This window comes from Hemitrygon akajei, chromosome 29 (assembly GCF_048418815.1).
Source record: "Hemitrygon akajei chromosome 29, sHemAka1.3, whole genome shotgun sequence".
NCBI lineage: Eukaryota > Metazoa > Chordata > Chondrichthyes > Myliobatiformes > Dasyatidae > Hemitrygon > Hemitrygon akajei.
Window position 1 is genome coordinate 25,740,088 of NC_133152.1, and position 21,493 is coordinate 25,761,580.

Sequence of the window (21,493 nt, forward strand, 5' to 3'; positions counted from 1 at the left end):
ATTGTGTTTTCCTTGAGAAAGGCTTCAAGTTAGTCATACCCTCATCCTGCTATTTAATTCCACCATGCACAGACTCAAGCCTGGCTGTGAAAGGAGGAGGGTTGGGCATGGGGCCAGCAACTCCATCCTGTAAAAACCCAAAGCTACAGAAACACCAGCAGAAGCTCCAAAGACCTCATCCCTGGGATAGGAAGTATAAGGGGTATTTTTTCCTCTTTACGTTACTGTGTGTGTTAATCAAAATGGCTTCTTTGTTTGTTAAAAGTAAAAATGCTTCTTTGTTATGCTAACTAGTGAGAAGGTGTTTTCTCTCAAAGCTTGTTTGGGATATGATTGCTGATAATGGGTATTGTATTCCTTTGTTAACCAACTGGGATAGATGTTATTCTCTCTTCTGGGTCTGTAAGCTATTGTTGGTGGGCTTTTGGGGAGTCGGCGCAAGGGGGTGAGAGAGAGAGGACGCAATACTGTAAACTGGGCAATGGAACGGACCCTGAGCGGGGGTTTGAGGCCAGGGTTTTCGGCGAGGAGAGGAGACGAAGACAGACGTGCTGGTGGTGCTTGGTTGATCACTTTGGGTGGTCCTGAGCTACGAGTCGAGGAGATCTGAGGGGATCGAATGGTGGCCAGAGGACTTTGTTAATTGAGCTCCAACGGTTGCGTACAAAGTGGTTTGGACTTTGATAAATTTGGCACCTTTTACCTTTCCTTTTATATTGTATCTCTATTAAGTACATAGTTCCAGTAAGATCTATAAAGTGAACTCCTTTAATCGCATATGGTGTACTGTCTGTTATTTGGCGCGGTGGGGGATCATACAGCATCCACACAAGCTGATTACCCAGCTTGGCGGGGCCAAAGGCTGCTCCCCCTAGACGGAAGCCAGCTGAGGAAGCCTGAGGGTTACCAGGGGGTTACAGAAGGATCTCTGTTTGGAAGGTGTATGAAGTCATGTGGTGAATGCCACAGCCCTTGGAAGCCACAGGGCCAATCAACCTTCTAAGACAGGCCGGCCAAAGAACATCCGACAACATGAACTTGAAGCTGACACCAAGAAGATGGGCTACACTGGAGACAACTTAAAAGACTGACCCAGGACAGAGGTCTTTGGCGAGCTGCTGTCGACAGGCTGTGCCCCAGAAGGGGTGATGGGCTTTACAACAACAACATCTTGCTATTTATAAAAGTACAAAGATAAAATCGATTCTAACTGACCCTTGCTAGAATCAAACTTACATGTTAACAAGCACATTAAGCCTTAAAAAAAATCTTCTTTTATTAAGATGGCAATTTATATAAAACAAAATTTACTCTGTGCACATTTTAAACTCTTAAGATTTAATATCTATAAAATTTTTATTGTCCATTTCCCTTTGGCTGACTCATAGCTAGATAGCCCTTACTCCAATTTTCACTTTCGGAAGACGATAGGGAACTCTGATGACTTATTGTACACGTCAAAATCAAAGTAGCTTAATGCTGAAGAGGAAATAACTCAGTTAATAAGTAAGCTACTGCCGCTCCCATTTTGTGAGTAAGTCCCATTATGCCCACAGTTATTGAAAAGACTTTCAAAGCCATTGCTTGGCTTCCTGATGTTCAAAAGAAAATACCTGGTGAGAAGATCAAGGACCTGTTGTTTGCGGCTTGGAATGGTGGTCAGTGCCTCCACAATTGTACAAGCAGCCTGTCGGGCAGCTTGTGTAGCAGGAGTGAACAAGACCTGAGAAACAAAGAGAACAAGATGTCATCACTCTATGTAGCATAACCATTGTAAAACAGCAACAAAACTGGGATAGGACCATTTACTTCAGTCTCCTGATGATCAGCTCTGAAACTAGTGGCACAAGCTCCTGGGTTAACCAAACAACAGAACAAGTTTTAGCAATCAGCAGAGGAGAGGAAGGTCAACTAACAGAGGCTACATCCACACTAAACTGGGTTTTGCGTAAAAACGATAGGCGTCCACACTATGCATTTTTGAAAATATCTCTGTCCACAAGAACGGAGATTTCGGCGAATCTCCTCCTCCTGCGCATGCGCATGTGCAGGACACATCTACCGAAAACAAGCAAAATGTTTGGTGTTGAATCTCGCCGTAAAAGTGCGCGTTTGTGTAGTTACAGACTAGAAAAACTTAAAATGACGGACAGCTGTCGGCTCTCGCGCAGGAGAACTTAAAACTAGAAAGAAATAAATACTGGAGCGTACGGCGGCAACCGACAGGGAGTTCACGGACAGATTGACCCGGCTGACGACGAACATTGAAAAACTGACTAACCCTGTTGCATTAACAAAGCACTTTGTTAAATGTATAAAACATGTCTGCATCAGTGTTATCTTGTATTTCCATACAATGTTACATTAGGCTGTTACACATCTATTGTCAGAGAAGTACTTGCATAAATAGGTAAACCACCTTCATACAAGCAAGGACAGAAAACAGGGCAAAGTGAGTACAGTATACTTATTTATTCAGTAAGTTATGGGTCAAAGTATTTGGTGAGTACATTCCTAACTCTTCTGGCTTCAGTCTCTTTGCCACCTGTTCTGAAATTGTTAAGTTGTGTTCAAGAAAACAATGAAATAGCGCGCTGCTGTCTGATAGCATTTTCAGAAGTCTCCGGTTACCCCGTCCACACTGATCTGCCTGAGCAGCGTTTTCAAAAATACCCACCCTGGAAACCGTTTCTGAAAAGCTCTGGTTTTGGGGGACGAAAACGCTCTTTTAGTGTGGACGGAGGGTAAAAACAAAGAGAAAAAGCTTCGGTTACAGATTTATCCGGTGTAGTGTGGATGTAGCCAGAGATTCTTCAGGAATCTGGAAGTAATGATCTACAATTACCAGCTGATTGAATCAGGACAGCTGCAACAACTATATGGCAAAATAGGGCGCTAAAGCAATTAAATAAATTGATTGTGCTATTTAAAAGATGGCAGTACAATAATCAATTTTAATTAGTTTATTTTAAGAACTAAGTGCTTTGCCACTAATTCTCAATAGGAAGCTGTTTTGCATTTGCTTTAAATGAACTAATAGAAATACTAGCCTTATTCAAAGGACCAATACTGAGACTCTTGCAAATTGCTAATTAAAACGCTGCCTTTTTGCATAATAAACATCTGTTTGTAAATACTGGAGGCATGGTTAATAAACTTGTAGAGTGGTGCTGTTGTTGACAATGAGGAAGGTAATGTACAGCTACAGAATGACGTTGATGAGCTGATAAAATGGGCAGAAAAAAAGTAATTGGAATTTAATCCTAAAAAATGTGACATTGTGGACTCAATATTGAATTCTCTAACTTTAGATGACAAGCTCTTTTTGTGTGTGTATGTACAAGAACCATTTGTGCCTACCATCCTTTCTCCCCCACTGTGAATAGTAGCAAAGTGGGCATGTCCAGTATCTCCAAACCACAACAGAAAATTATACAGCTCAACCTGATTCTATCCAACATAACAAACATTTCCTGTTCCACCCACATTTCACTGCTACCCAGACTAACCTCATTTGAAACATTAAATGCTTTTCTTTCCACATATGCTGCCTGATCTCCTTAGTTTTTCCAATATTTCCCATTTTATGTTTTTAATTCATGTTGATACAGTTTTTCTGAAACTAGCACAAGTCTAGCTTGTTTTTTAGATCCCACTGCCTTACCATTAACAATTCATCACAAACCCATAAGCTTAACGTGTAACTATTAAGCCATTCCGACTCATCCTAACACAGGCATTTCCAAGCGCCTCCTCTTTCACCTTCTCCCTTTCAGAAAACTAATTTGCACCTCTCTCTTTCCTGTTCCGATGAAGATTTACAAACTTAGAAAACTGATACTGTTTCTTTCCACAGATGCTGCCCAACTTACTGAATTCTTATCCAGTATTTTCTGTTTGTTTTCTATAAAATATTTGTTTGGTCATAATTGGAGCACCGTGTACAGTTCTGGTTACCATTATGTTTGGACTGGAAAGTGCACAGAAGATTCACCAGCGTGCTGTAGGAATTGATTGTGTCAGTCAACTGGCTGCTTCAATATTGCATCACATTCTACAACATAGCAACAGCAAGACATCAGGTGTTGGGGCTTTTCAGCAGGCTGATGGGATGAGACACTTCAACAGTCATAGCATTAAGAATTGTGTCAGGCCAAACTTGGCTTGTGGGAGAAACTGTCCATGAAAGGGTAAAATGGGCTGAATGTGAAATATGGGAGAAATTTTAAAATAATGGAAATTATAACAATACAAGAGAGAACAAGTAGGCTGTTCAGCATCTTACTCTCTCACCTTTTACTTCAGTGCCACTTCCTGGAATCTCTCTACATCTCAAAACTTACTAATCGTTGTCTTGAATACACATAGTGACCCAGCACTTCAGCACTCTTAGGTAGACTATTCCAAAGAATCGCCATTCTTTGCAAGATTTCTTCCCATCTCAGTACTCAATGGCTAACCCCTTATTTTGAGATGTTATACCTGGTTCTAAGCATCTCAGGAGAAACCTCATATTTGCACCCATCCTGTCAAGTCTCAAAACATCTTCGTGAATATATTTCACCGAGCCAATCCTTTGTTTTTCACATATCAATAGAATTTTGTGAAGGCAGTTTGTTACCTATTAGCTTGATCAACCTTACTCTCAAATCTACATTCTATATTTAGTTACCACTTCTTAATACCTGTCTGAGCCAGTTATTATGTCCCAGTTTGAGGTCTAGTGGAGAATTTCTCTTCCCGCGTTTGCTCAGGAACTGCTTCCATTTCCAAACATACTTCTCCATGAGGTAAAGGTGTCGCAGCTCAGTTTTACTCTGGGTTTTTCCTTCTGTGTCCAGGCCTGACAGAGGAGGAAACAAATACCAAATCTGTCATCATCCAGTAATAAAAAGTTTCCAACAACACATCATTTGTGAAAAAAGCCTTGCTGATAAAAATTCAAACCAACAAAATTGATTGGAAATAAACAATGAATGCACCACTTCTTGTTGTGCCACATTCCTATTTACAAAATCCATCATTTGATTTGTGTTTCATTGTTACTTCCTTGTGAATTTTGATTAGATGAAATGTGTCTGAGCATGTTGGATCTAGTAATTAATTGAAAATGGGCTTGAAAGCCAGCACAAAATCTATGCAATTAAGTAGAGCTACTAGGACTTTCAATCCCAATAAATCTTATCTTACTCTTTATTTTTTCTGATAAAAAACACAGAAGGCCATACCAGCTTTCAGGTAGCCAAAGTACGAGGGGTGATTGATATGTTCGTGGCCTAAGGTAAAAGGAGTCAGTTTTAGAAAACCTAGCACATTTTCTCGTTTGTGAGAAGAAGCCTTTCCTGTTCTCAGTATCTTTATTTCCCTGTAGCCCTGTAATATATTTTTTATAAATGCTTATCGGTTTTCCTTTAATTTTTTTCCCACTAACCCGTTAAAGGATAGCTTACGAGGGGTAATTGATAAGTTCATGGCCTAAGGTAGAAGGAGCCAATTTTAGAAAACTTAGCGCATTTATTTTTCAACATAGTCCCCTCCTACATTTACACATTTAGTCCAGCGGTCGTGGAGCATGCGGATCTTGGACCTCCAGAAAGTGTCCGCAGATGGGTGATTAATAAGTTCGTGGCCTAAGGCAGAAGGAGGTGAGTTATACAGCTCTAGTTACATGCACATACAGTTCAACTCTGAGTGATTATGCAGAAAGTTTGAAGTTAATAACTCATCTCCTTCTACCTTAGGCCACAAACTTATCAATCAATCACCCCTTGTAGCGCTGAGTAGGCTACGGTCAATTATGGAAAACCCTGAACATCCTCTACATAGCACCATCCAGAGACAGAGAAGCAGTTTCAGCGACAGGTTACTGTCGATGCAATGCTCCTCAGACAGGATGAAGAGGTCAATACTCCCCAATGCCATTAGGCTTTACAATTCAACTGCCAGGACTTAAGAACTTTTTTTTTTTTAAAGCTATTATTAATGCTTTTTGAGTTAGTGATTTAGATGCATATCATATTATTATTGAGTTAAGTATTGTATGTACAACAAGTGTATGGGACATTGGAAAAAATGTTGAATTTCCCCATGGGGATGAATAAAGTATCTATCTATCTATCTATCTATCTATCTTGTAAGCTATCCTTTAACTTGGGTTAGTGGGAAAAAAGTTAAAGGAAAACTGATGAGCATTTACAAAAAATATATTACAGGGCTACAGGGAAATAAAGATACTGAGAACGGGAAAGGCTTCTTCTCACAAACAAGAGAAAATCTGCAGACGCTGGAAATCCTGGCGACACACACAAAATGCTGGAGGAACTCAGCAGACAGGGCAGCATGTATGGAAAAGGGTCCAGTCGGCTTATCGAACCAAAGCCCTTCAGGCTTCTTCTGTTTCTTTGTAAATATAAGGAATAAAGAGGGCAGAGCAAGATTCTTAGTCAGTTTTGTCATTTGTTTTGAACTGCACGGACTTGGTGCTGGCTCTCAATGAATTTTCAATTAATTACTAGATCCAACGTGCTCAGACACATCACATCCTGTCAAAATTCACTGGGAAACAACGATGTAGTGTGAGATAATCAAATGTATGGAGCCACAGTTCAAAGTAAATTTATTATCAAAGTTCATACATGTCACCATACACAACCCTGGGATTCATTTACTTGCTGGCATGCTCAATAAATCCATAATAGAATAATAACCATAATAGAGTCAAAGGAATACTGTTCCAACTGTTTAGAGAGTTTATATACTCTTTAGAAATACTGCATATAGATACTCTATACTGCTTATAGAGAGGTCATGTTACAACTCGACAAATCTCTGGTGAGACTGCACTTAGAGTATTGTGTTCAATTCTGGTCACCTCATTATAGGAAGGATGTGGAAGCTATGGAGAGGATGCAGAGGAGATTTACCAGGCTGTTGCCTGGTTTGGAGAACAAGTCATATGAAGCAAGGTTAGCAGAGCTGGGACTTCTCTCTTTGGAGCGTAGAAGAATGAGAGGGGACTTGATAGAGGTCTACAAGATTATGAGAGGCATAGATAGGATGGATAGTCAGTACCTGTTTCCCAGGGTACCAATAGCAAACACCAGAGGGCATAGGTACAAAATTAAGGGAGGGAAGTTTAGGGGAGACATCAGGGGTAAGTTTTTTTTTGTGTTTTTTTTTTACACAGAGGGTTGTGAGTGCTTGGAATGACTTGCCAGGGATGGTGGTGGAGGCTAAAACATTGAGCCTCTTGGACAGGCACGTGGATGAAAGAAAAATGGAGGGTTATGGGGTAGTGTGGGTTTAGTACTTTTTTTTAAAGGATTATATGGGTCGGCACAAAATAGAGGGCTGAAGGGCCTGTACTGTGCTGTAGTGTCCTATGGTTCTAACTTGGGCATTCAACCAGTGTGCAAAGGACACAGACTGCAAATTCAAAATAAAGGAAATAATAATAATAATAAAGAAATAGGCAATAAATATCAAGAACATGTGACAAAGAGTCCTTGAATGTGAGTCTATATCTAGTGGGAACATTTCAATTATAGGGCAATTGAAGCTGAGTGAAATTACCCCATTTGGTTTAAGAGCCGATGACTGAGAGGTAATAACTATTCCTGAACCTGATGGTGTGAGTCCTGAGGCCCTTATAACTTCTTCTGATGGTACCAGTGAGAAGAGGGCATGTCTTGGGTGGTGTGGGCCCTGATGACGGATGCTGCTCTCCTGCAACGTTTTGTGTAGTTGTGCTCGATGGTGAGGAGAGTTTTACCTGTGGTGGACTGAGTTGTACCCATTACTTTTTGTAGGATTTTCTGTTCAAGAGCATTGGCATTTCCAGACCAGGCTGTGATAAAGCCAGTCAATATACTTATACACATCTATAGAGGTTTGTAAAAGTTTTAGATGTCTTGACGAATCTTTGCAAACTCCTAACAAAGTATAGAGACGCTGATGTGCTTTCTTTGTAATTGCACTTGCGTGCTGGGCCAGGACAGGTCCTCCAAAATAATAGCACCGAGGAAGTTAAAGTTGCTGTCCCTCTCCACCTCTGATCCTCCAATGAGGTCTGGCTCATAGACCTTTGGTTTCCTCCTCCTGAAGTCAATAATCAGCTTCTTGGTCTTGCTGATAATGAGTAACAGGTTGTTGTTGTGACACCATTCAGTCAGATCTTCAATCTCCCTCCTATATGTTGATTCGTCACCACTTTTGTAGGCAAATGCCTACTAAAGTGGTGTGGTCAACAAACTTGAATACACCACACAGTCATAAATGTAAAGCAAGATGAGCAGGGGTCTGAGCACAAAGCCCTGTAGTGCACCTGTGCTGATGCAGATTGTGGAGGAGATGATGTTACCAATTTGAACCGACTGGCGTCTACAAGTGAGGAAACTGAGGTTCCAGTTATACAAGGAGGTACTGAGGCCAATGTCTTGAAGCTTATTGATTAGTTTTGAGGGCATAATAGTATTGAATGCCAAGCTGTATTTAATAAAGAGCATCCTGATGAATGCTCCTTTGCTGTCTAGATGTTCCAGCATTGAGTGAAGAGCCAGTGAGGTGGCATCTGCTGTGGACCTGTTGCTCCAGTAAGCAAATGGGAGTGGATCCAAGTCGCTTCTCAGGCAGGAGTTGGTATGTTTCACCACCAATTTCTCAAAACACTTCATCACTGGATTTAAGTGCTACAGGATGATAATCATTGATGCAGGTTAGCATGTTCTTCTTAGGCACAGGTATAATTCAAGCAGGTGGGTACCTCAGACAGGTTTAAGATCTCAGTGAACACTCCAGCCAGTTGATCAGCACAGGTTTTCAGTACTTGCCCAGGTACCCTGTCTGGGCCAGATGTTTTCCTTGGTTCACCCTACTGAAGGCTGCTTGCACAACAACCCCAAATTCTGAAGTCACAAGATCATCGGGAACTTAGGAGTTTGAGATGGCTCCTCCATATTCTGATGGTCAAAGTGAGCACAGAAGGCATCGAGTTCATCTGGAAGCAAAGCCCTGTTGTCACCTATATTGCTTGATTTAACTTTATAAGATGTGATAGTATTCAAGCCCTGCCACAACTGTCAAGCATCCTTCATTCATTCAAGTTTAATCTGGAATTACCACTTTGCCTGTGAGATGGCTTTCTGGAGATTGTACCTGGGCCTCTTGGTCACCAAACTTAAATGCCTCTGATCCGGCCCTCAATAGATTGCAGATCTGATGGTTTATCCAGAGCTCTAGGTAGGAGAAAACTGGATGATTTTGTGGGGACACATTCATCCACAACTGTTTTAATAAAGTCATTCAGTTCCACAGATGAGTCCCTGAACATAGCCCAACTCAAAGCAATCCTGTAACCACTCTTCTGCTTGCCGCAACCATCTCTTTGTTGTCCTAACCTCTGGAGCTTTGCTCTTAAGCCTCTGCTTGTATGTAAGTAGAAGGACAGCCAAATTACCAAAATGCAGTCTTGGCATGAAACTGTAGGCAATCCTTCATCAGTATAACAATGGTCTAGTGTGTTGGAACCTCTGGTGCCACAGGTTATATGCTGATAGTAATTGAGCAGGGTTTTCTTCAAACAAGTCTGGTTGAAGTCCCTGACTATGATTTGAAATGCATTGGGACGAACTGTTTCTTGTTTGGAATTGGCATCATGCAGTATCTCAAGTGCTTGATTAGTCAGCCATAGGAGGTATGTAAACTACAGTCAGAATTATGGAGGAGAACTTCCTGGGCAAATAGAATGGATGGCATTTGACTATTAGGTATTCAATGTTGGAGGACCATGTGTTCGACAAAACTGCCACATCGGAGCACCACCGTGAGTTTATCATGAAACACACAACTCCACTTTTTGCCTTTTCCAAATCAGCAGTTCCATTCAATAAACTGAGAAGCTTTCTGGTCTGATCACTGTATCTGGCGTGCCAGAGAAAGCCATGTCTTGCCCAGATATAGAACACAACAATCTCTCATTTCCCTCTGATACAGCAATTTAGTCCTCAAGCTCTCAATTTTTTTCTTCAGCAATTACATATTTGCTAACAAGATGCTGGCTGGATGGGTCTCATCCCTCTGTGCTTCAGCCTGGCTTGGAGCACCTCCCCCCCATTCCTGTCTCACTTCCAGTCATGGTGATGAACCTTCATCCACTTAAAGGTGCCGTACCTGCTTTGTCTGCTGAGTCCTTCAGATGACCATGAAATATGTAGATCATTAAGGTGATTTAAAAATACATGCTTAGAGGGAAATTACATGCTGCAGATTGTAGTGAGAGTAATTCAGAAGAGGTATAAACTCTTCTTGGACTTCTAGCTGGGCACAGGTATTGATTTTTAACTGACATTTCAATAACCTCTGCCATCTTCATCAGGGAAGATGACTGAGTTTGTCATCGAAATGTCGGTTAAAATAGATACCTGTACACAAGCAGGAAGCCTGAGAAGAGTTTATTTGTCATATATGCTGGGAAAGCACTAGATCCTTTTTCAAGAGGTATATTAAAAAATTTTGTATGTAGCCCACAGAACGTTGCCATGGTTCCCTGGTGCCATCTCGCATCTTTAGTAGTATGCAGATTCTAACAACCGATTTCTGCTTACTTCCCTTCTGATCTTAGACACACCATCAGAAGGTGTTGCCAAATAGGTAATCAGTTGTCATTAGTAATTCTACGCTTCTCTAACATTTCCTCATTAGCTGACGGAGATTTGGCATTGATACTCTGCAGAGCCTACAGTAGGACTGAATCAAAGAAAGGAAATATCAAAAGAAGAACATTTCAATGAACAGTTTTGATCATTAGGGATAATTTAAATGAATAAACCTGTCAACTACTGTTGGAAAAATTAAGCTCATAGAGCCGTTTTAGAAAATAAACGTTATGACAAATCAGTAATTCAGCCACTGGATGCTGCTGCAAACAAGTAACTATTATTATAGTATTTAAATGACTCTCAGAAATCTACTACAAATATAAATGAACAAGACAATGCCATTCTTTATACCAGATATGAGAATGCTTAGAACAATGTAATCATCTATTATGAAATGGCTCTTAAAATCTGTATATTAAAAGCATAAGTCACAAATAAGAATTTTCTCTACCTCTGGCAGGTAGACACTTCTTCCAAGCTTCATATGATGCCTTGGGATCTTTCTTAAGCCATGCCTGAGCCTGTGCATGTATCTCATTGCTATAAGGTCTGACAGTTGTAAGTGTATCAACAGAGATGTCCTGTCAGAGAGATAGAGATCAAAAAGATAAACCTGACATACTCAATCAAAGAGCAGACAGACTGACTTCAGCTATGTTTCACCAATTAGTAGGCACACCTTGTTTTTCTTGCTAGTTGGGGCAGGTGGTTTAATCAGTCGTTGTAGAATACGCAGACACATCAGAGTGATATTCTCAACCACCACAGGGGTCTTCATGTTCACAGCCATTAGATACAAACTTAGTGCTACAGAGGGGCAGAAAAAGGTACAAAAGGAACATTAAAATTCCTAAATATGCTGTTCAGAAATCATGTGGATCTAGTTGTGATGCAGACACAGACTTTGAATTGATAGCTCTAACAATGCTAACTCAGAAAATAATAATGATTCATACCACAAGCATTAACGTAACATCACACACTTGAATTGTGCTTACCACATCGGAGTCGCAGTTCCCAGCACGCATCTTCTTTGGAAATTGAATCTGTCAGTAACAGCATCTCATACTGAAGACTGCTGGCCTGAAAGTAGATTCAAAAGGTCAAAGAAGGGGTTTATTATTTTTGTGATTGACAGCAAGTAAACAAGTATGTGGGTCAAGTCAGAGATCTTGTGAATAACTGGGCTAATTTTGACAGACTTCTTTGGTCTCAACACTCACTGATTCACACCCTCCTATGTCATTCTAATTCTTCCCATACAGTTTGTGTTCTGAATTGGTATGTCAATAGACGGCAATATACATCCACTGTAAACCGCATTCCATCCTTGTAAAATTCCCGTGACAACAAGACAAACTGGAAACCTTAGCGTGAAAGAGCATTCCCAGTACAGATTAGAACTAAGTCTGATCTGTTTTCATAGGAATATCAGAGTATGGGCAATATATTATCCATCTCTATTTGCTACTAAACTTAGGAGATGCTTGTGTTTCATTTTTATATAGGGCAAATTAGGTAAGGAAGGTAGGTTTCCTTTCCGAAAGTACATCAGTAAATCAGATGGGTGTATTTAATAATCGTGTCACTTTGTGGCTACTGTTACTTTTAAAAAAAATATTCCAAACCTATTTAACCCTGTCAGCCATGGCTTGATTCATGACCTCTCTAGATCAATAGTGTAGATATGACTGCTGTTCTAGTAACTTAAGTTTCATGCTGCCACGCGATGCTCATTTCACAGGTTGACAGAAAATTCTCACAGATTACCTCCTCCCAAGTGTGCTGAAGTCAAATAAGGCACTTAAGAGTGTTGCTTCAGTGAAAATCAGTTATTAGAAATGTTATTTTAAAAACCATTTTGCTGAGCACCATTTACCTTGTCATTGGAAGAGCAATCAACTGTTAAAATGAGGTAGAGTTTTCAAACTTGCAAAAATATATTTCAGTACAGTTTAGTATTTCAGAATATACTGCCTAGAAGATTACAGTATTTTATGACAAAACTACACAAACAGCTTTGCTACAATCTTTTGTACAAGGGGGATAAAAAAGGTACAGCCCACAAAACTGATCATACCCCACATCAGCATTCCGAGTTTGCACATTTTTGAGGCAGATTGCAAACCTATGGCAAGTCTCTGGATACAATAATCTCAATATAAAATTTCTAAATATAATTTCTGTTTAATACACTAAGCTAACAATCCTTCCCTAATGTAATTGGAATATGATTCTTCATTTCATCAGTCAAGACAGGCATGGTACTGTGACTCTAAATTTTTCTGCTGTTTTTGATTAAACCTTTGGAATGATTACTAAACTGAGCCAAGTCACTTCTCAATTTTATTATGAAATATTTTAAAGCAACAAAGAACAGTAAGCACAGGAACAGTCTATGAAGTCTGTGCTGACCAAAAGGCCAAATCCAAGCTAATACCATTTGTCTGTATGTGGTCTCCATCCCTCCATTCCCCATCTGCTTATGTGCCTAAGTGCCTGTAAAATGTTGCTACTGTGTCTGCTCCCACCACTTAACCTGCCAGTGCTTTCCTGGCACTTACCACTCTCTGTGTAAAAAAACCTTACACCGTAAATCTCCTTTACTTTCTCCCTCTCACCTTAAATCTATGCCCATTAGTTTTTGATATTTTCACCATGGGAGAGAAAATACTCCATCCATCCACTGCCTATCACAGTTTTACTGTATATATTTTTATCTCCCTTCAGCCTCCAGTGATCCAGATAGTGAATCTAAGTTTGTCCAACCTCTTCTTATAGCTAATATGTTCTAATGCAGGCAATGTTCTGACAGACCTCTTTTGCACCCTTTCTAAAGCCTCCACATCGTTTCCGCAATGTGGTGCACACAATACTTCAGACAAAGTTTATACAATTGCAACTTCCTAACTTTTCCAGTCAGCACCCAGATGATGAAGACAAGTATGCTGTATAGCTCCTATAAGATTGTGTTGCCATTGTCAGGGAATTATGGACTTGGACCATCTGCCATTTCAATGCTCACACACGCTTCCAACTAGTCTATGTCCTGCTGAGTCCTTTGAAAATTTTCTCACTATCCACAACTCCACCAAGCTTTATGTTGTTGGGAAATGTACTCATCAACCCACCTATATTTTCTGACAAATCACTTATTGTCCATCTTTGCTTTTTTGTAGTTTTTCATTAATTCTATTGTTTCTCTCTATCTACTGTGAATGTCTACAAGGAAATTAATTGCTGGGTAGTATATAGTGACATATACATATTTTGATAAAAAGAATTACCTTGAACTTTGATTTATGTCACAAATGAGAGAGGTCCCAGCACTGATCCTGGCAGAACATGACCAGTTACAGACCTTCAGTCAGAACAACATCTATTTTATCTTCTATGGCCAAGTTTAAGGTTTTCAAGATGCAAACAGATCCTATCCCTCAGAATCTTTTCCAAGTAGTTCTTTATCACTGATGCAAAGCTTACTGACTTATAACTTCCTAGTTTGTCTCTATTGCTCTCTTAAATAAGTGAACAACATCAGCAATTCTCCAATCCTCTCAACTTTCTAAAGAGAATTTTGCATTTCTCAACAACCTGCGATAGATCCTATGCTCAATTATGTTGCTTAATGTAAGATTTTGCATTTAGGAATATGTAAATGGTTTGAGATGAAAATGTTCACAAAACTGGTGTAACTTGCATTTGGATTACCCATGCACCTTAAGTCTAACTTTACTCACCAAATCTGGATTGGCCCAGTGTCCTTTCAGTGCAGTTGAAACCTTGGCAATTATTAGATCGTTCATTTGCTGTGTTGCCTCAGGGTTGTCTCTGCAAATATAGAACAAAAAATGGCAGTCATATCGTTATCAAAGCTACTAAACATATTCAACTGACGCACAAAATGGCTGCTTGGTTCAATTGTCAGAACTTTGTCAGCTGCAGAGTCAAAAGTCTTATATTTCTCATATTTCCTTATGACAGAGAAAGCTACCATTTGTACCACGGGTTCTATACCAACCCTCCAGAGAATTCCTATTCCCCAACGTATTTTCTCTCAAATTTCCACTAACCTTCCTTGATTCTCATGCCAGGTACCTACACCAATCACAATTTACAGGGACCAATTAACCCACCAAACAGCATGTCGGATGTGTTAAGAAACCAGAGCACCCAGAAGAAATCTATGAAGTCACAGGAGAATACGTGTACTCCACACTCAAGGCCAGAGGTCAGAATCAAGCCTGGGTTGCTGGAGCTGAGATTCAGTAGAAGCACATCCTGGCTTCATGTCCCACACCAGGACTTGAGCAAACAATCTTGACTGATAGATGGAAGGATGCTGCATTGTCAGATTGTCTTTCAGACTCAATGCTAAATCAAGGCTCTCTATTACTGATGATTTAAAAGAACATCCGTCATTATTTAAAGCAGAGCCAAAAATACTACAGTCAAGATGATTAACATTATTTCTCAACACAACAAAAACAATACCCATTGGTTATTTGTTAGACTTTTCTGCATTCAAGTTAGCTGCAACTGGTTAGTTGCTTGGCATAAGATGTGCAACTAAACCTCCTTTGATCAGACATCTGGCGCACATAAAGTAATGCAAACCCCTACCTGGCCACTATCCCAAACTAAACAAGAATCATACCTGCCATGCTTTTTAACCCAAGTTGACGTTTTGACTTCACATCCTTTGCATTATAATGAATGGCTTCTCCCACCTTGGTAACACTGTTCATCCAAGTCCCTAGCTCAGATTATTTTCTGATGAAATACTCAGTAATGCAGCTGTTATCTCAAGACCTGATAAAAGGCACTTTATGTTTCACAATGTTAAAGTTGCTTTATAAATGCAGGTTTCTATGCTGTCCCTTAACGCTGACAAGAATAGTCCATGCCATTAAGTCCAATGTTAGTCTTAAAACAACTTTATGGTTGCGCTATCTCTGCTTTGTCTATCTTTAAGAGCATAAAGATCCTGTCCAGGCAATTTATAAATTAGAATGCTGATAATCTCCGTACAACTGTAATAATCAACAGCACTTTACTCACACACACACACACACACAGAGTCAAAATGAAACATAGTGAAGATTAATTAAAATGTTTTTATCTTTGTGTAGAATGTACCCGTGAGCCTCAAACCTTTTTCAGCTATTCCTAAGCTCCTGTACTCAGCTGACTCCCAAAATGAAGTGTGTTACTTAAAGATCCTGGACGAATGAAGATGTGCAAAGGATTATTGAGTAAGTTGATGCTTACAATGGGGATACAATAGGGCAGTGAGTGTAGACCAGACCAGAAACAGAATGCACCATAAATCAGCTTGGATGGAATAACAGAAGAGGAGCAAAGGCTCAATTTTTATTTAATTAAATATATAATATTTAAATTTTAAAGCATATTTAAAATATTTGAACAACAGCATTTACACTACCTTGGATAAAAAATATAATTTTTAACAAACTTTAAAGAATACCCTAACACTTAACTGGAGTATTGTAATTAAAGTAGAAGATGGTGCCAGTGTTTTGGCGACTTGTATGTTTTTTTTTCCATTCACAAAAGCCATGAGCACAAGCAGGTGCAACTACCTCCCCTCAGACTTCAGACCGTCCATTGAGAAACGTGGTCTTGTATATTATACTCAAGAATGTAAGTGGTTGGTATGTGAGGCACATTCCATTTTCGAAGGTCAGTGGGTGGTGTCTGCAGCATTCCTAAAACTATAATACAAGCATGCATTCTGATATTGCCAGCGTAAAATCATTAAACCCAGAATGTCTTTTCTATTTTTGACTCAACACCAAACTGTGCTGTGGCTGCTAACAATTGGGTTCAAATTTCTGCATAACTGAAACAGCTGACGTAGAGAAAGAGAAAGAGTTGGTAAGTCACTATAATCTGATGCATTCTAAAATGAGGATCTCAGAAGTCAATGTTAAATAGTCCTAACCAACACTAGCCTGTGCCTTATAAAGTTAACATTCCATTGATTTCATGTATTGATTGCAGAAAATTGCTTTCTCATATAACATAAGTTGCTTAGTCTACATACCTTGTTAACAAGCACATCAGTTGTCTGACTTCCTCTCTCATTGAAGCCGTGCCTCTCCGCAGGTTATAATCAAACAGCTCACGGATAAGACCCTGAGAAACCAGAATCTGTCTGATGGTGCTATTTGTAGCGAGCGCACGAAGGAGTGTTATACAATGCTCAGTAACAGCTGAGGCACAGCCATAACACTTCGTTGAAGAGGTATGTCCACAGCCAAGGACAGATAGCGCCCGATATTGACTCGCAGTGAATGTGGGCTGAGCTGTTGATCGCGAAGACTTTGTAGCAGCTTCCCGCTGCTGAAGATCATATTCCAGCAGTTCCTTCCGTGAAGCCAGAACTTTCTGCAAAACAATTAAAACATTCAAACTGCTAGTCTTTTAATCTCTTAGATAACATGTTCAAACACAGAACAGTTTTAAATTCACGCCGTCCGTCATCAAACTGTTGTCATAATAAAATTCTTAATTTTATCAGTTCTTTAATGATAATTGCATTAAATTATATTACTCTGGTTCAATATTAGATGCGCTGAACAGACTTTCTAAAATTTTTGGTTACCTGAATGATTTTGGACAACTCATCAAAGGATGTCTTGCAGTCTCCACAATACTCTTGCGCCAGTTGCTGAATATAACGATTCACACTGGCTGCTGTTGAACTGATTCCAGTAACAGCATTGGAATCATCCTGGAAAACAAGCATGGACCTTCAAGTAAGTCTAAGTACTTCATCAAAATTTAGTTTTATCCCACAGTTGATGGAAACATATACAGAATCTAGAGCTTCGAGGCAGAATGTAAACTATAAAAACGTTATAATCCATTCCTTAGGCCTCGAGAGTCCTGTGTCCAATTCTGAGCACCACAGGAAGGATGTCAAAATTCTGGACTTTCTCAGATGGCAACAGGCAAGGAAGACTTAAGTTATGTGGAGAGAACAGAAACACTGGAATTGTTCTCCATTGACAGAGGAAGTTAAAGGGAAATGTAATGTTAATCGCATAAGGGTTTGGTACGGTAGAAAAGAAGAAACTGTAAATGTTGACAATAAAGCTAAGGGCTTTGAAAGTTGTTCTGGTTTTGCATTAAAGGATGTGATCTGATAAATAATACAGGTCAAGTGACAATATTAAGTCTATTAAGGAAATTTTGTAACTCCTTTAAAAATGAGGGAAAATAGTGAATATTGAGATAAATGAGCTAGACCTTTTAAAGCAAGAAGCACATAGGCCTTGATATCCTCCTGCACTGAATGATTTCTTGAAATAGCAGAATGGATCCAATGTATGACATGATTTGATGTAGAGAGACAACAGTCTGACAAATAATACTGTAGTACTTGAATTAGTTGTCAATCAGCAAACGTTAAAATGTAGCTGCTAAGAATGGTGTACTAAATGTGGCAGTAATCTTCACTTCTTTTTCACTGAACCAGCATAGAATATATTTCTTCATGCATAACTTGTTTTTTGAATTTAATTATTTTTAATTAAAATAATTATTTTTTGAATTTAGAATTCTCTTTCAACGACAATTCCAATCGACTACTTTGTATCTTGAAACATTGCCTCAAATCCTACCTTTTCAACCCAGATCTCAATTACCTCTCCCAACTGTACTCCTTGGCTCTATTAAGTTCAGTAAGATACCTGCCAATACCCTGCTCATCATATAAAACAGCAAAATTTAGTTTAAGGCCACCTTGCAATCAACCATGTCCCTTTACCTGTGGTTTCTCAGGAGCAGCCTCACTGACTTTCACCAACAAAGTTTCAAGCTGTGGCCTGTGTCCCATCAGCTGATGATAAACACGATCAGCTTTATCCAATAAAGTATTTATGTTTGTCACTGCCTATAAAATAAAGGTTAAGTTATTAAAAACAGAAAAGACACCACATTATAGAGTCAGTAGTTTAAGCTCCTATGCAATCCACTCAGAATCCAGTACAAAAAAAATTAACTGCAACTATTAGAGATTGAAATGCCAAAAAAAATGTTCACTTAAGTTAGCTCACCTTCTTTCTATCCTCTTCATTTTCAATTGGATCCACTGCACAACACGGTTTGGCATAAAGCATAAAATCAAATCGTGCATACTTGCAGAAGCCACATGCATTGCACAGAAATGGATCTTTCTCATCATAGTTAATAGATCTGTGAAGACACCATATGAATTATTTAAAGTGAATGCAGTTTACTCTAGTTATTAGTCTAAGAAGCTGAGATCTCAACAGTGGCTGACATCCACATTAAAAAAAATAATCTTTTTTGTTTCTGTCTCATGCCCCATGTACTGCAATAACCTTCTCCAGTTAAACAATCCTTTGCGATCTCTGTATCAATTCTGGCTTCATGCACATCCCATTTTTTAATCAATTCAGCAATGGCAGCTCTACTTCCAGCTGTCTTAGCTCAAAGTTTTAGAATTCCCTACTTAAATCTAAACGTCTCTTCTGTTTAAAACCTATTTACTTGATCATGTATCTATTAAGATATGTCTTTGTGAGACAATTAAAAATGTTTAATTGACATTCACATATTGTCGATGTTCTAAGAGTCAACAACCAATGAAGTATTATTTGAAGTGTAGTAACAATATAGTACAGAAGGTAGGAAATATGAAAATGCTGGCCATTGCTTGACAGGGCAAATCAGTTTTAATTACAGCCAATTCAAATGAAAGCGGCTTTAATTAAAAACTGGGCTCTGCAAAGTTTGCATCCACAAATTAACCACTGTCTTTCAATTAACCTGGTGTAAAAATCAACCAAATAGCCTGAATTAACACAACTGAAACATACATACGGAGACTACATTAAAACAACATAATGAATACACAAACTGCAGACTGGCTAAAGGTCATGATATAGTTGAATATATACAAGTCCATAAAATTATTTAGTTTTTTTGCAGCCACAAGGACTCAGCAATCAGGACTGTGCAGACAGCTTTCAATTGTGTGTATCAGAGCAATCTGCCAAAGTCTAGCAAAAATTATAATAAACTTCATGCCAAATATAGCCAGTCTACAGAGCACGGTTGGCTTGGAGGCTGATCTTGGAGTTCAAATCCTAAGCAGAAAACAGGAACTATTTAAATCAAAGCCACACACACTAAATGCTGTTGGCAGCATCCTGGGAAAAGAATAAACAGTCAACATTTTGGGCCAAGACCCTTCATCAGGACTGAGGAAAAAAGACGAGAAGTCAGAGTAAGAAGGTGGGGTGAGGGATGGAAGAAGTACAAGGTGGTAGGCGATAGGTGAAACCGGGAGAGGAGGAGGGGTGAAGCAAAGAGCTGGGAAGTTGATTAGTGAATGAGATAAGGGCTGGAGAAGGGGAAAATCTGATAGGAGAGGACAGAAGGCCATGGAAGAAAGGGAAGGGGGAGGAACACCAGAGGGAGGAGATGCGGTAAGGGAAGGAAACGGCAATGGGGAATGGCAAAGGAGAAAAGAGGGGACAATTACCAGAAGTTCGAGAAATTAATGTTCGTGTCATCAGGTTGTAGGCTACCCAGATGGAATATGAGGTGCCGCTCCCCAACCTGAGTGTGGCCTCATCGCAGCAGTAGAGGAGGCCGTGGAATTTAATTCTGGTTACAAAGTTATTCATGTGAAATATCCTATTTTGTTTCAACATTATTAATTATTAGGTAGATCGTAAATAACAAATTGCAACAGTGGCCACTTTATGAGCTTTTGTTACATCTCACAGATCAGCGAATCAGGTGGCAAAGTTTACTCTTGTATAGCAGTCCTTGACAGTTTGAGCATGTTGATGTTACTACTTATATTCATTAAATATAATGTAGTTTACCTAAAAGCCAACTTACCTGCATTTGTGACACTGGTAAACATTCTCGCCACAGTTACCGCAAACACCTGGATTAGCTGGAACAGATGCACTGCAGCGTGGACACTGTAGGGTCTCAGTTGATGCCTGGTAATTCTCATAGAAGTCCGCAAACTCAATCATAAGGTTGGATGCCACAATGGGAAGTGGTAAATCAATCTTTACCTCCGTCTGCCCTGGTGTTAGTTGGACTTTTTTTGCTTTGTGCCATCGAGCAGGTCTAGAGAGAAAAGGCAATGAGGTTGTCAGTGTGTGAGTAATTCAGCCCACTTACAAATAACATTTCCATGAGAGCCTTTCTGAATTGCAGTGGATTCCGGCTAATTGGGCCATTGGTTAACTGAAGCAGCTGCTTACTTGGGACAAGAGACTGTTGCCAAATGGTTTCTTACTAGCGTCAGTCACATGCCCTTGTATGGCTGTTAGGACACTACACTGTGCTTACAGCAAACAATTTTTAAATAGCGTCAGTTGTGTGTGCTTGTTTTACGTTATCACCACTGTAACCCCTTGTAGGGTCCAATTACCTCCCAGCCTCATTCGTTACCTCTACTCTTCCCTCTTCTATCTGCTTATCTCCTCTGTGGAACTGATAGTTCCCCCCATCTGTTGCTTGCTCTTCCTCTGTCCTTTCACCTTTGAAAACTGTCCATCTCTCCTTTACTTTTCAGTCCAGATGAAGGGTCTTTCCCTAACTGATTTTCACCTAAAGATACTGCCTGACCTGCTGAGTTCCTCCAGCATCTAGTTTGTTGCTCCCTCTTTCTGAGTATAATGCTAGGGCTCAATGAAGTGAAACCCATTTTTCAAACACCAATGTTTGATCCACACATTTAATTCTTGCATCTGACGTTTCCTCAAAAATCTTGCAGTGGTGTTAATGTCATTATGGTTATTTTATGCTAAGTTACGTAT

At 39.6% G+C, this 21,493-nt stretch overlaps 1 protein-coding gene across 5 annotated transcripts in view; it reads right to left on the reverse strand.

Annotated features, from left to right (window-relative positions):
* Nucleotides 1–21,493, reverse strand: part of ubr4 (ubiquitin protein ligase E3 component n-recognin 4) — a 203,341-nt gene that overhangs the window by 44,277 nt on the left and 137,571 nt on the right. For all 5 annotated transcript variants that reach the window (XM_073031943.1, XM_073031941.1, XM_073031942.1 and 2 more), the window contains 11 exons: nt 20,559–20,798; nt 18,740–18,878; nt 18,451–18,576; nt 17,284–17,412; nt 16,723–17,066; nt 14,396–14,486; nt 11,654–11,738; nt 11,335–11,462; nt 11,107–11,236; nt 4,686–4,843; nt 1,614–1,723 (listed from right to left, as the gene is read on the reverse strand). In XM_073031943.1, the coding sequence (XP_072888044.1) occupies nt 1,614–1,723; nt 4,686–4,843; nt 11,107–11,236; nt 11,335–11,462; nt 11,654–11,738; nt 14,396–14,486; nt 16,723–17,066; nt 17,284–17,412; nt 18,451–18,576; nt 18,740–18,878; nt 20,559–20,798 (1,680 nt within the window). The remainder of the gene's footprint in view (nt 1–1,613; nt 1,724–4,685; nt 4,844–11,106; nt 11,237–11,334; nt 11,463–11,653; nt 11,739–14,395; nt 14,487–16,722; nt 17,067–17,283; nt 17,413–18,450; nt 18,577–18,739; nt 18,879–20,558; nt 20,799–21,493) is intronic.